The sequence below is a fragment of the Sapajus apella genome, unplaced genomic scaffold, assembly GCF_009761245.1.
Source record: "Sapajus apella isolate SASKATOON/1434 unplaced genomic scaffold, GSC_monkey_1.0 scaffold3, whole genome shotgun sequence".
NCBI lineage: Eukaryota > Metazoa > Chordata > Mammalia > Primates > Cebidae > Sapajus > Sapajus apella.
The window spans coordinates 28788061-28802957 of record NW_022436943.1 but is presented as its reverse complement, the minus strand read 5'-3'; the positions used below and the strand labels follow the sequence as shown (position 1 = coordinate 28802957).

At 41.6% G+C, this 14897-nt stretch overlaps 1 protein-coding gene across 2 annotated transcripts in view; it reads left to right on the top strand.

Annotated features, from left to right (window-relative positions):
- Nucleotides 1–816: 816 nt before the first annotated feature.
- The window catches only part of DPYS (dihydropyrimidinase), an 84336-nt gene continuing 70255 nt past the window's right edge, over nucleotides 817–14897 (top strand). For both annotated transcript variants that reach the window (XM_032251519.1, XM_032251529.1), the window contains exon 1: nucleotides 817–1203. In XM_032251519.1, coding sequence (XP_032107410.1) covers nucleotides 940–1203 — 264 coding nt within the window. In that variant the 5' untranslated portion in view covers nucleotides 817–939. The remainder of the gene's footprint in view (nucleotides 1204–14897) is intronic.

The window sequence follows — 14897 nt, the reverse complement described above, 5'->3', positions numbered from 1 at the left end:
GTCCTTACAAAGCCAGTTATTAGTTAAGTGAATTTGCATGGCGCTTCCCACTTTATTAAGGCGTATTCACATCCATTATTGTATTTGCTTCTCAAAACAAATCTGGAAGATAACTAAGTATTACTCAGTTTTATATATGAGAAAACTGAGGAACCAAGAGAATAAAAGATTTAACTGAAGATCTCTAAGCTGGTTTTGTGGAAAAACTGGGAGTAGGAACTTAGATCTTTAGAGTTATAGTACCGGTTATTTTCCAAGAAAAACTTGTTGGTATGCATCACTAAAACGTGGAGAATAGTTGACACCAAGTCGTTTTCTTTGAAATAGATTAAATATTTAACTCTGATCTTTCCTTGTGTTTGTCAGTTACTGGATTTTATGGCTTGCTCCTCACTTAAGAACGTTTGAAAGGAAACCCAGATGAGTGACTCTGTTCTGGCTTGGATGGGTTTGGGTATTTTTGTTGCTGCTTTCGGTGATGGTTCTTTCTTTCTTTCTCTGGGTCCGTCTTTTGATACAGACACACCCCCAGCCACGGGAAAGGGTGCAGTGGATTTCTTTCCCTCGAAGAGCCTAGTCTTATGATAGAAAACGCTTGTCCCTTTCTCTTAAAACTCCAAGGTCTTTCCCTTCTAATGACTCCGAAACCTGGGTGGATACCTAGACTCAGGGCGCAGAACACCTGGGGTCTGAGTGTGCGAGGACCCTGCGGACCTATTCATTCCCGGCCTTTGGGCTCCAGCCCAGCCTTCCCGGGGGAGGAGCCGCCCATGCGGCCAGGTCAGAAACCGGCCAGGCCTCTGGACTCGGGATTTGCGGCCCGAGCCGGAGCTCCGGGGCTGTCGGTGGGGACCTTGCAGTAGGGCACCCCAGTCCCCCCAGCCCAGCCCAGCCCCTGCGCGCAGCCCGAGCCCGGCAGGACCCAGCGCGCCCCTCGCCATGGCGGCGCCGTCGCGGCTCCTGATCCGCGGGGGTCGCGTGGTCAACGACGACTTCTCGGAGGTGGCCGACGTGCTGGTGGAGGACGGCGTGGTGCGAGCGCTCGGGCGCGACCTGCTGCCTCCCGGTGGGGCGCCCGCGGGGCTGCGGGTCCTCGACGCCGCCGGCAAGCTGGTCCTGCCCGGAGGCATCGACACGCACACGCACATGCAGTTCCCCTTCATGGGCTCGCGGTCCATCGACGACTTCCACCAGGGCACCAAGGTACCCGCCCCGCTGCACCCACGGAGCCTCGAGCAGCCTCCCCAGCCGTCCCGGGCCCCCAGCGGGGCCGCCTCGCGCAACGCAGCGCTGAGGGGCTGGGTGGGCGGGAAAGAGCGCAGCCCCGGCGGGTGTCAGATTCTCCTGGCTGCGGTCCTTTCCTGGCGCCCCTTCTCAGCAGCAGCCCAGCAGCCTTGGATCAACCAGACGCCCCAGACTCTTCCCTTTGGTTAATTTCTTTAAGGCCATCCCCTCACCCTGATTTCCCTATACCACTTACTCCCCAAACCCCCTCCCACCCCGTTTTGATTGCTGTACTGTGGAAGTCTCAACTCTTTCATACCTTCTTTAGAGTCTTTGTTTTAAAGTGGGCACTCCCAGCCATTTCTCCCAACCGTTTCGACCCATCCATCATCCCCAGCTAAAACCAAATGAAAAAATCCATTCACCTGGTAGTTACAGCCTTGACTCAAAGTGAGCAGTGTAGCTGGTGATGCGTCTGGGTGGGCTAGATGCCCACTGTGTGCACGTTCCCGTTCCCTGCCCTCTGCCCCTACTCGCACTCCCAGTAGAAAAAATATAGCTCTGACCAAGGTTTAGAAGAGAAAGTATTCCAGAAATGACCTCGTAACACTTATACTCTCATACACTCCAAGGCAGCCTCACCTTATCTCTTCTCCATCCCACTTGCCCTGGGACACAACATTCTTGCTACTGGGGTACCCATAGTTTTACTGATGTTGCAGGAGGGCAGTCAGATCACCACTCCCCGGGTGGAGGTAGGCTTGGGTTCTCTAGATACAAAGGCCTAGAAGTTTAAGTCAATGAAAGAAACTTAAACCAAACTTGTCCAACCTACAGCCAAGAATGGCTTTGAATGCAGCCCAACAAAAATTCATAAACTTTCTTAAAACATTATGAGATATTTTTGTAATTTTAATTTCTTAGTTCATCAGTTCATCAGCTGTTGTTAGTATTAGCATATTCTATAAATATATACATGCAATTTATAGATGGACTCTGCAAATCTATAAATCTGTGTGTGTATATATATATATATATATATATGGATATTTACAGATGGAATCTTACTCTGTCGCCAGACTGGAGTGTAGTGGCATGATCTTGGCTCACTGCAACCTCTGCCTTCCTCCCGGTTCAAGCGATTCTCCTGCCTCAGCTTCCCAAGTAGCTGGGACTACAGGCATGTGCCACCACGCCCAGCTAATTTTGTACTTTTAGTAGAGACGGGATTTCACTGTGTTGGCCATGATGGTTTCGATCTCTTTATCTCATGATCCACCTGCCTTGGCCTCCCAAAGTGCTGTGATTACAGGCGTGAGCCAGTGTTAGTATATTTTATGTATGGTCCAAGACAAGGGAAGCCAAAAGATTGAACACCCCTGCAAAATTTCCCCAAAGCTTCTCAACACAAGATCAAGAGACTAACAGAGAAGCTTTACAGGAAAAAAGTGTAAAAATTCTACTCTCAACACTTGGGCTAAAGTAAAGCCCACACCCTCCTGAGTCTTGTGTTTTGAGCTGCTGTGAGAGAAATGGCACCTTCCAAAGTGAAGATGTATTGATATCCTCAAGGCCTTGGCTTTTCACTTGGACCACACCTTGATGTGTGAAACAAGTCGGGCTATTAAGTCCAGCATATAGTAGGCTTTCTTCCTCCCTCCCTCTCCATCTCTTCCTCCCTTTTTTCCCTCCCCTGATCCCCTCCACTCCTCTCTCTCTGCCTTTCTCTTCCCTGTTACTATGGACAACCTGACAGTCTTTCACAGCAGTTTTGATGATAGCTGCTTCGTTCATATACTGATTTCTGACAGTTTTGCTCTCCTTACACCTCCCCTCTCCAAGTTCCCCAGTCCTCTATGATTGACTGAAATGTTTAACAGAAAAAAAGAAAGGCAGGTAGATTTGACCCAGAGAGAAGGATCTGGGCAGGCTGCTCAAACCGCCATTTGGAAAGCTTCTCCCTGGTTACTAATTATCAACCTTTATCATTATGTCAATAAAGTATTTTGTAGGACAGATCATTGTCTGCTTTGAAAATTAGCAAACTTTGTTTTGATTATTCATTTTTCCCTTTTGCTAAAAAAGGGAAAATGAATTTGAATGAACTTATTTTTATATTTAAAATAATTTTTTAGCTATCTAAGCAATATATGATTATAGGAATCATTGGAAAAATAATAGGAAAGTAAAAAGGAAAAATATTAATAATACTCTCCGTCTCAGTGACAGCCATTGTTTTGATGTATTGCCTTTATGCTTTTTAATATACTCTATTTTACATAATTGAAATCATATTGTGCATGTGTCTATATGTATGTGTATGTGTACACCTGTATTTAAAATATCATAACTTGCAGTTTTCAGTTATAGTGCAAGCCCTTTCTGTTTTCACAGACTTATTATTAAGAAAGTGCTTTGCTGATGGCAGGGCATCCCATTGAACACGCCCGTCTGCAAGGTGGGGAGCTACTATTGCTGACCACGAGTTGCCCACTAGCATCATTCTCCCTCTTAGAGCTGAACAGTAGCTTTCATTCTTTTTCTGCCATCAGGGTTCCAGATGAAGCAGCAAAGAAGAGGAACTGGAATTATGTGGGAGAGGGGCGTTCCCTCTCTTCCTCAAGATTATCTATGCGTGCTGCAAGCTCCTGGGAGGGGGTTCTTGGTCTTCTATCTGTTCTTTAGCCATTCTGGGATTCTAGTTTAGAGAGGTTCTAATTTAGAGAGATTTACAATTATTAGCTGAGAATGTAGGTCCTTATGCGTTATAGTCTGTTGTCAACATAAATGACTTATCCACCAGCTGATTCTCTAAGCATTTCTGTACTTAAAGGTTGCAAAAACATTAAACAAAAACAAGCTCTTCATGAGCTTAGGATCTTAAACAGAAAATGATATGGTCAGAGATATTAAGGTCAAAGGTTTAGCAAATACCAAATTCCTGTTGAATATTAAACAGTACTCACAAAGGGGCTGTGCTGCAAAAGTCTACTTCAGAATCAGTAGGTTGGATCCCAAGAGATAACCACTCCCACCCCCAGAAACAGCTGAGGCTTCATAAAGTGAACCAGATGGGGAAATATAGATAAACATGAACATTACAGTATTGCTTGAGTTCTGGAAGAAGGCATTAGAGAGTTATTTTGTATTCTTTCCTGGCCTTCACAATAATCCCCAAAGCAAAGTTGGTGGGTGTTCGTTCTGGGGAGCTAGAGACAGAGATAGGCCTTTTGTAAATACTGGCTGTATGATATGTTAAACTTGAAAAACATCGTCTCCTTATTAGTACATTTAAGTAACATCTATTTTATCAAGCACATGCCAGGCACTGCCCTAAGTTGTGCATTATCTTCCAAAAATCCTAGATGCCATTATCTACTTTTTTACAACTGAGGAAATTGAAGCTTAAGTAACCTGCTTAAGGTTGTACATCTAGGGCTGTAACTGACTGAGTGGCTCTTCAGATTCAGTACTGCCTGACCCCATTGCTAAAGCTGTTACCTATTAGTGTCTATTCTTTTGAAAAAACATCTAATGTTCAGATTTGTCAGGGTAGCAAGTGATAGATGACAAAGCCATGTAAGTTGCATGTTAATGCAAGGCAGCTTTTCTCGAAAATGGAGCAGAGCCATCTTTAGAAAAGACAGTAGCTCCTCACTTTCCTAAAGCTGGAGGCAGTTAAGGTTATCAAAATAAATATACACTGCAGGTATTAGGTTTATAAGGCATTTGTATAATACATACATTTATAGCCACATCATCTGTAAGGGTAGAGAAATGAACCTTAAGTATAGAAAAAACATAAAGTAAAAATGATATATTATGCTTTCAGGAGATGGGCCCCAAAAGGTTAGGCCAATAGCTGTTTGCATTCTACATCCAGCAGGCTGATCATTTATAATACCTGACAAATAGAAAAGGATATTGTTCGTGGTACTCTATTTATCGATCACTGGATTGTATGGGACTCAATTTTAAAAATGAATATAGGTTAACTAAAGGTTATTTATCTTGTAAATCTAATTCATGTCAGAGATTGGATTAAAGCCTATAATTGATTAACTTAATTACAGGTAAAAGCTTTCTGAAGTAACTAATGGAAATAATGGTCTGCTTTAAAGAAATCATATTTCATTTTATTGGTCTATACCAGATGTGTAGTGGTCTTCAGATAACTCAATAACTGTGAGGAAGGACAATGGAATGTTTTATTCAATGGGTGGTATGAATTTAATAAATTTGGAAGAATTGTGACTTTGCTTTTACTACATCCTGTGATAAGAGAATGAATTATAAGAGTTTGGTAAGTTTTCAAATATACATAAATTTATATTCATCGGTATATGCAGGTCGGAGTGAGTGGAATTGTATTAAAAACCCGGGTGGTGTCAGTAGCTGGCAGGAGAAACATCTTTTTAAAATATGGGAAACCATGCAACACATTTTTCTTTTTTTCTTTTCTTCTTCTTTATTGTAAAGGATGAAAAGTTCTCAAAATTATTGAGAAAGGAAATTACACTTTGCTTTGAAATTTTTGGTAAAATGCCATTGTGGTGATTACTTACAAGGCAGTGCAAGGCATGTGATTAAGCACACCACACATTTACGGTTGTATTTATAGAGCTTTCCGCAACTTGTGGAAGAGCTGTGCTTCAGAAACCTTGGTTGCAAATCAAATCCCCTTTTCTGTTGCTTGTCCGAGGCTCCAGGCTGGGCTTCAGGAGCTGTGTGGGCTGATTTTGTGATCTTGGGCAGGTCATTTCTTCTCTCAAGATTATCAGCATGTTCTTATCTGTGAAATGAGGCAATGGTTAGATGAGCAATTCAAAAGAGTTCTTTAAGTTATAAAAACAGTATATACTTGTCATCCAGCTCTTAAGAAAATGCTGGCACATTATAGTCACTCAATATACATTAGTTAAATGAATCAATTGCTTTTTTAAACAAGAAAAATACAGATAAGTATAAAGAAAAATAACATTTAAATCACCTATAATTTTAACATTTGGCTACATATCCTTCCAGATATTTCTTTTTTGGTGGGGACATATAAACATTTGTTTCCTTTTACCAAATTGGGGATACTGATTGGAGTCAGCCTTGTTCCTTTAACATTTACCCCATCCTTAAATACCACTGGAGAATGTAATTTTGTGTCCCCATTATCCTCTCTGAGGCCGAGTCTTGGATCTCTCTCTCCAGCCTCCATATTCTTTAAGCTTCACGCCTCAATTTCTGCCTGTCTCTGGATATCGCAACCTGGATATCCCAGAAGCACCTCAAACTCAGCATGTTCCAAACTAAATGTGACCTCTCCTCCAAGTTTCAAACTCATTTTTCTTCCTGTTTCCCAAACTTTAATGGTTCAGCTCTCATCTTCTTCATGATGGACATTTTGGTGATTTCCCATTTTTTTTTCCCAATATACAGCAATGCTGTGACAGACGTCCTTATATGTAAATTATTGTTCATATGCTTGATGATTGCCTCAGAAATCATCCCTTAGAATAAAATGCCTGGGTCCATGAGTATTAGACACATCCTAAAGGAGTTTAATACATGCATTCAGACTGCTCTTCAGTGTATGTGCCCATTATCATTCCAATTTCATTGCATTCTGGTCGATGGTGGATAATGACTTTTATTTTATTTTATTTTATTTTATTGAGACAAGGTCTCAGTCTGTCACCTGGGCTGGAGTACAGTGGTACAATCTCAGCTCACTGCAGTCTCAACATCCCAGGCTCAAGCAATCCTCCCACCTCAATCCCCTAGTAGCTGGGACTACAGGTGCACATCGCTATGCCCAGCTAATTTTTGAATTCTTTTTTCTGTAGAGACAGGGTCTCACTATGTTGACCAGACTGATCTCACACTCCTGAGCCCAAGTGATCCACTCACCTTAGCCTCCCAAACTGCTGGGATTACAGGTGTGAGCCACTGTACCCAGCCTGACAAAAGAGAGACTCAGAAAAGAAAAGACAAATTTTAAAAATTCACGTACATATGTAGGAATTCACAGAAAAATGTGACTCAAGGAGGGGGCTAGAATTTGGGGGTTATACATTATCTTAACAGAATAAAGGAAGGCAGAGCAGGCACTTACAAAGAAACAAATGACTTCTTAATAGGGGACAGTCGTGGGGAGAAAAGACACATAGGAAAACAAATGACTTTAGAAAAGGTAAATGGGCCCTTAGAAGGAAATATGGGACATACGATAATTTTGTGACAATGTCTATTAGGTATGGTGTTAGCTTCCAAGTCTCTAGAGATAAGTCAATCATCCCTGGTTGTGAAACCCCTGGAGAGGGGATGACAACTGAGATCTTTGGGAAGTCTTTGCTTTATAGCAGATTTGGGACTTCAGGGAAAAAAAAGAAAACACCTATTCTCAAATATCTTGAGGTCAAAATAATCTTTATGCTACTGTGGCATATTCTAGAGCTTCAACTGCCATCTCATATGGAATAATGCCAAACTAAAGATTTTTCAAGTTGACTGTTAGGTTTCATGAATTCAGTTAACAAGTATTTCTTGGAAACCCACTAAGTGCCAGGCATTGTGGCTGGTACAGAGGTTCTAGAGATGAAACCCATGGTATTTGTTCTCAGTGGTAAGCAGACTAGAGGCATATGGGTCTCTAATCTGTCTGGACTTTGACAAGACATTTTATATAGTAAGTTTGGGCTTTGTAGACTTTTCTTTGATGATTGTCACAATTTTTGTGTAAACACGTGAGGTCAGTGACACCTGGCATTTTCCCTTTGGCTGAGTCATCAGTCACACTGACCTGCATCACCTGGCTGTGTTTCTGAGCTGCTTACTTGGCTGACAAGCGAGCCTGGGCAACTGCCCAGCATCTACACCTCAACACTGTTTTGTGCTTTCTTCTCACAAGTGAAGTAACAAATTGAGGGAGGACACTTCAAATTTGCTGTTATGTTTCATTGCATCTAACAGGGAAATTGCATTATATAGTGATAGTCATGGATGAGTTCCTGAGCCTGAGTATCATATAAAAGCACATAAAAGCAAAGACCTTAACATTCACGTGAAAGTAAAACAAAATGTAATCTTTTTTAGAAGTCAAGAAATTATTTGAGGCATAAATACAGAAATAAACTATAATTGTGTTTGTTCAAGTCCCAGTTAACACTGATTTGGTAGTGAACTTTGGAAAAACTAAGCATTCAGCCTTTGATGTGGTCAGCATTGACATTCCATATTAACATTTTCATAGAAGGATTTAGGAAACTACAGTGTTAGGACTAGCAATATTTTTGGGAAATGACATTTCACACTAACATGCAACTTACACAGCTTTCCCAGTTTGCTATTGGAAAACTGAATCATAATTATTCCATCTCATAACTTTTGGGGAAATTCACTGGTCCTTCTCTTCCTTTCCCCTTCAAATGTGTTAAGAATATTTATGTGCCAGGCACTGTAATGGGCACAGAACGTACAGAGATGAACCAACATTGATTAAATCAGAATCTCTAGGGTATGGGGTAAATGCTTCCTATATGATTCCAGCATGATCCAGGGTTAAGAATTGGTTTGACTCAGCATGGGAATGGGTAGAGGAGGGAAGAACATGAGTGCTGTCTCTCTCTGAGATGGGAAAGAACTCAGGTCCCCTAAGAGAGCCAAGGGACAGTGTCACTGGAGTGGTGTGAATGAGTTGAGAGGAAACAACTTAATAGAGAGCTTTGGAGAAAGCTAAAGTTCAGGTCATGAAGGACATTATGGGATGGACAACAATTGTTTTTTCTTCATCTTAAGAGCAAAGAGAAGTCAATAAAAGATTGGAAATGGCAGATATGGCTGGGTAGACATATAGCAAGTATAACTCTTACCTTGGAGTCGTGTTCACATTGTTACTCTGAGCATTCTCTGGGGATTGAACTCTGGTTGCTCACAGTGGTAACCTACTCATTAACTCAAGAGGGCCCCTTTATGGCCCTCTTCCCTTCTGTTTTCCCTCCCTTTCATTTCTTCACTGTGCCAGTCCAGTGGGAGATGAAGATGGCACCAGGCAGTAGAGGTGAAGATGCGGTAGTGGAGAGGCTCCTGGAGTTCATAGGAGACAGCCTCCAGGGCTTATTCATGGATTGGATTTGGGGATTCAGGGGAGAAGAGAAGTAGGTGTCAGGGGTGACTCAGGTTTTTGGTGGGATGGAGGATAGTATGATTAATATTCCAGACAGGGAGGCGAGAAGCCAAGCATAGACAGGAATGTGCAAGACAACTTTACAAAGCTGAATGTGTTTCTGGATTTGGGACATACGTTGGGATCATGAAGCTTGCTTTCATAGGTTTCAATGATTGTGAGAGAGCTGGAAATTCAGCCAAGAGCTTTTCTCCCTAAGGCTCAAACATACTGTTGGATTTCTTTTTGTTTTATTTGGGTGGTGCATGTTCTGTGACGGATTTTAGTGGAACAAAGTCACTTGTTTCAGGATAAGCTTAGAAATAAAAATTTAGTGGCACTACAAAAAGGAAGAAAATGCATTTGGATAGGGTAGTGTACCCCGAATCATGGTTTCAATATCTGTAGTTACCTGAGGTCAACTGTAGTCCAGAGTCTTAAATGGAATATTCCAGAAATAAACAATTCATAAGTTTTAAATTGTGCACTATCCTGAGTAGTGTGACAAAATCTCAAGACATCCTGCTCTATCCTGCCTGGGACTGGGACATGAGTCCTTCCTTTGTCCAGCACATTCATGCTATAGACACTCCCTGCCCGTCAGTCACTTAGTAACTGGGTCAGTTATCAGGTCAAGTGTCATGGTATTACAGTGCTTGTGGCCACCCACAAGTCATCCTTATTTTACTTCATAATGGCCTCAAAGTGCAAGAGAAATGCTGGCAAATTGTCATAATTGTTCTATTTTTTATTAGTTGTTGCTATTAATCTCTTGCTGTGCCCAATGATAAATTAAACTTTATCATCGGTATGTGCATATAAGAAAAAAACATAGCACATGTATGGTTCAATACTATCCTCAGTTTCAGGCATCCACTGCGGGTCTTGGAATGTATCCCTCTTGGATAAGGGATAACTACTGTACTTTCAGTAACGATTTACAATGGAATGAATATTCTTAAATAAAATCTTGTGTAACATTATGACCCACTGTTAGAGTTTATCTCAATTTCTGTTCCATTGCATTTCTTCTGAAAACAGCATGGGCTTCCCTGTCCCCCAAAAGACTTTTTAGGTAAACTGGAAGGTTTACAAGGAAGAACAGTGAAAGTAATTAGGAGCTGAAATAATTGATTTGTGAGCCAAGATTAGAAAAGCTAAACCCATTTCGTTTGGCTAGTTGACAAATAAAAATGGGAAGAAGTCAATCCGGAATAATAACAAAGGAAATAACTAGGCTTCATATCGCTATTTGAGAGAAATTCGGCCCCAGCCATCCTTTCCCATTCAATATAGCTTCTCCAAGTTCATTCCCAGTTTGGGGTTGAGGAGAGGAAAATAAGAATGGGGATAAGAAACAGAACAAGAAGAAGCGAAACGTTAAGAGGCTGTTCCTCTTCCCTCTCTTTCCTGCTCCTAGTTCATTAGGAAGGTGGACGATTTGTGATCAACCCTCATTCAAGAGCTTTCAAATTGTAGCCCCAAGAAGTTTCATTTGCTTTAGTTTTAGAAGAGTGGCCCTTTGACTATCATATCTTCAGTCTGGTAAGAAGACCATCAACAGCTCTGTCTGTTTAATTTATACACTATATGTGGTCATGTGCCACTTAATAGCAGGGATACATTCTGAGAAATGTGTCATTAGGCAAATCGGTGGCTGTGAGACCATCATAGAGTGTACTTACACAAACCTGGATGGTATAGTCTACTGCACACCTAGGCTTCTAGGCTCCAAACCTGTTCAGTATGTTACTCTACTGAATACCACAGGCAATCACAATAATATTATGTGTATATCTAAACATTGCTAAACATAGAATAGGTACAGTAGAACCATGGTACTGTGCACTGTCATATATGTAATCCTGTCATTAATCAAAACACCATTATGGCACATGACTGTGCATATATATGCCTTGTGTCATGTATTTTATGTAAAATATTTTTTCTTATAAAAATTATGATTTTTAATAGAAAATTTAGATAATATTGAAAATAAAATTTAACAAGGGTAAAATTTAAATGACCTGGAATAATACCACCCAGGACTAGCCACTTAAACGTTTGTCTTAGCTAAGTGCGGTTTTGTGTTCATGGAGAGTGTTGGTATGTTCTGAAGCACGTTATTGTGGCTCATGTTGTCATGTCTGGCTTCTCTCTCCCTGGCCATTTTGGCCAGCCTCAGGACCCCTCTGGCATCCTCTACCAGGCCACTCCTACATTTTTCTCCTAGTCTTGATGCTCTTTGGAATCAGGTCTGTATGTCTCCCTGTCCACACTTACCACCAGGTGGACACATGCCCAAGCACCTCACTCTCAGGAGGTTCTCCACTTCACTCGTGTGCCTCCTAGGTGCAGATCACACTCCTCCTCTGTCCACTCACCTGCCATCTTCTCAATCATCCCAGTCAAATCAGCTCACCTGACTCCCTTTGTGCCTAAAAACTACCATTGCCCTGTCTTCCTTCTCTGGGACCAACATTTTATATGGTCCACAGTCGCCTTAACTCTGCTCTTTACCACTTTCTGCTGAGCTGCTATCTCTTCCCCTGGATCTTCTTCCTCAGAGCTTCCCCTCATGCAGTTCATGTTTCCTGGAGGCCTAGGCTCTAGGGCCTGATGACTCAGGTTCCACCCCTGCCATTGTCCCTTGCTGGCTGTGAGATTTTGGCCAAGTTATTGATGGTTCTGTATTCAGTTTTGTTTTTTCTTTATTTCACTTTAAGTTCTGGGATACATGTGTAGAATGTGCCATGGTGGTTTGCTGCACCTGTCAGCCCATCATTTAGGTTTTCTGTAGTCAGTTTTCACCACTCTAAAGTGGAGTTAACAATACTACCTGCTGCAGAGCTCTTGACATGTTTAAAATATGCAAAACACTGGAATAGTTCCTAGAGCATCAGGGTGCACAGAAACAGCATCACAGCACTTGCTGTGAGTCAGATATTATTATACTTAATTGAAAACTTCCACGTGTATGTCCTAATCCTGATTAAAATCCAAGCTGTCTCTGATCTCTGAGTTTACCTTTCTCTCCTCTGAATTCCCAGTCATCTTTTGTCTGTACCTCTTCTAGGGAGCTTAGCAAATTTTACCTCCCTTTAGCAATTTCTATGCTACTGCTTATTATAAAAGTAGACTTTCTATCTGTTATTACAATCTAATTATTTTATTATATTTATTTGTTCATATTTCTCTCATATAAACACCCTGAGGACAGAATCGTTGCCTACATTGTCTAATTATTTGTGTGATCTCCCACTTCCTTCACTACATATAATGACTCGCATGTGGTAGACTTTTTCTGGTAGCAGTTTTATGGAGATAAAATCCACCGACAATACAATTTGGTCATTTAAAGTGTATAGGACAATGGCTTTTAGTATATCCACAGAGTCGTGCAAGCATCACCACAATCAATTGTAGAACATTTTTTTGTTTGTTTGTTTTGCGATGGAGTTTCGCTGTTGTCACCCAGACTGGAGTGCAATGGCGCAATCTCGGCTCGCTGTAACCTCTGCCTCCCAGGTTCAAGTGATTCTCCTGCCCCAGCCTCCCAAGTAGCTGGGATTACAGGCATCCTCCACCACACCCAGCTAATTTTTGTATTTTTAGTAGAGATGGGATTTCACCATGTTGGCCAGGCTAGTCTCGAACTCCTGACCTCAGGTGATCCACCCACCTCAGCCTCCCAATGTGCTGGGATTACAGGCGTCAGCCACTGTGACCAGCCAGAACACTTTTTTTTTTTTACCCCCAAAAGAAACACCATACCCTTTAGCTATCACCCTGGACTCTCCTCATCCTACCCAGCACCAGACAACCGCCATCCCACTTGCTCTATGGATTTGCCTCTTCTGGACATTTCATATAAATGGAATCACACACTATATAATCTTTATGACTGGCTTGTCTCACTTAGCATCATATTTTCATACTTCATCCATGTCATATCGTGTGTTAGTTCCTCATTTCCTTTTATGGTCAAATACTGTCCCATTGTATGAATAGATGACATTTTATTTATCCATTCATGAGTTGATGGACATTTGTATTGTTTCTACTTTTTGGCTATCATGGATCATGCTGCTGTGAATATTTGTGTACGAGTTTTTACAAGAACATGTTTTCATTTCTCTTGGCTATAGACCTAGGAGTGGAATTGCTTGGTCCTACGGTAACTCTATCTTTAACCATGAGAGGAACTCCAAACGGTTTTCCTAAGTGGCTGTATCAGTTTACATTCCCACCAGCCATGTATCTAGTTTCTCCACATCCTGTGTGTGGTAGACTTTTAATAGAGAAAGAATAGAAATAATAGTTCTTTAAGCTTGATTTTCTAGTTCAGTAGAGGCTAAAAGAGGACTTTCTTCCAACGCTTTAATTAACAGGACATTCTATTAGAAAAATGTCCTTGGTCCTCAGGGATGTCTTGTCATACTGGGAAGACACTTTAAGAAGGAAGAAGGTAAGAAGATTAATCTGTATTCAAATAAAAATACAAAGCCCAAGGAAATTTTTTCCTAGTATTTTTATTACATCAATAGGGATTTCTTAAGAAATGCAAATACGTATTGTTTTGCCACTGATAAGGCAATGTTTTTTAAAGGTGGAGACAATGTACAGGATCCTGTACAAAAAGTGTAATTTTTGAGAGCAAAAAGAATTGGAGTGGGGCCAAGTAACTTAAGGAAGAATACAAATCTATTGAAGTAAGCAAGAAAAGTGGGGTAGAATAGAGCTGGCATACCAGGTAGGACATGGGGGCATCTGGTGTGTCTGGACGCCATGGGGGGAGGCTGATGGGGGCCGGAAAGAGAGGCTGGGGCACTGTGCCCTCTTGTGTTGTAACATGACCACATTTCTGGTGATAAGATAACATGATATAGAGATGATGGAAAAGTTCCTAATCCTGAAATAGTAGTGCTGAACTCATAAAGTACTTACCATGAATCTAACTCTGTACTAGGCTCTTGTATTTACCTGTTTATTTTTTATTTACTTGTTTATTTTTGAGACAGGGACTCACTCTGTTGCCCAAGCTGGCATGCAGTGGTGCAATCATAACTCACTGCAGCCTCAAACTCCTGGGCTCAAGAGGTCCTTCTGTCTCAGTCTACCAAGTAGCTAAGACTGCAGACATGTGCCACCATGCCTGGCTAATTTTACATTTTTGCAGAAATGGGGTTTCACCATGTTTCCCAGGCTGGTATTGAACTCCTGGGCTCAAGCACTCCTCCCACCTCAGCCTCCTAGAGTACTGAAATTACAGGCATGAGCCACCGTACCTGACCCTAAGCACTCTGTATACATTACCTGTTTACTCCTCCTAACAAGCCTATGCTTTAGGTACAATTGTCCTCATTTTGCAGATGGTGAATTAAAGGCACACAGAGGTTAAGAAATTGCTCAGATTACCACAGTGAATAAGTAATGACGATTACCTTTGTACCCTGGTGCGCATGAGCCTCCCAGGTCCATGGTCTAAGGCACTGTGCTAGCATTCTACCTGTCTATG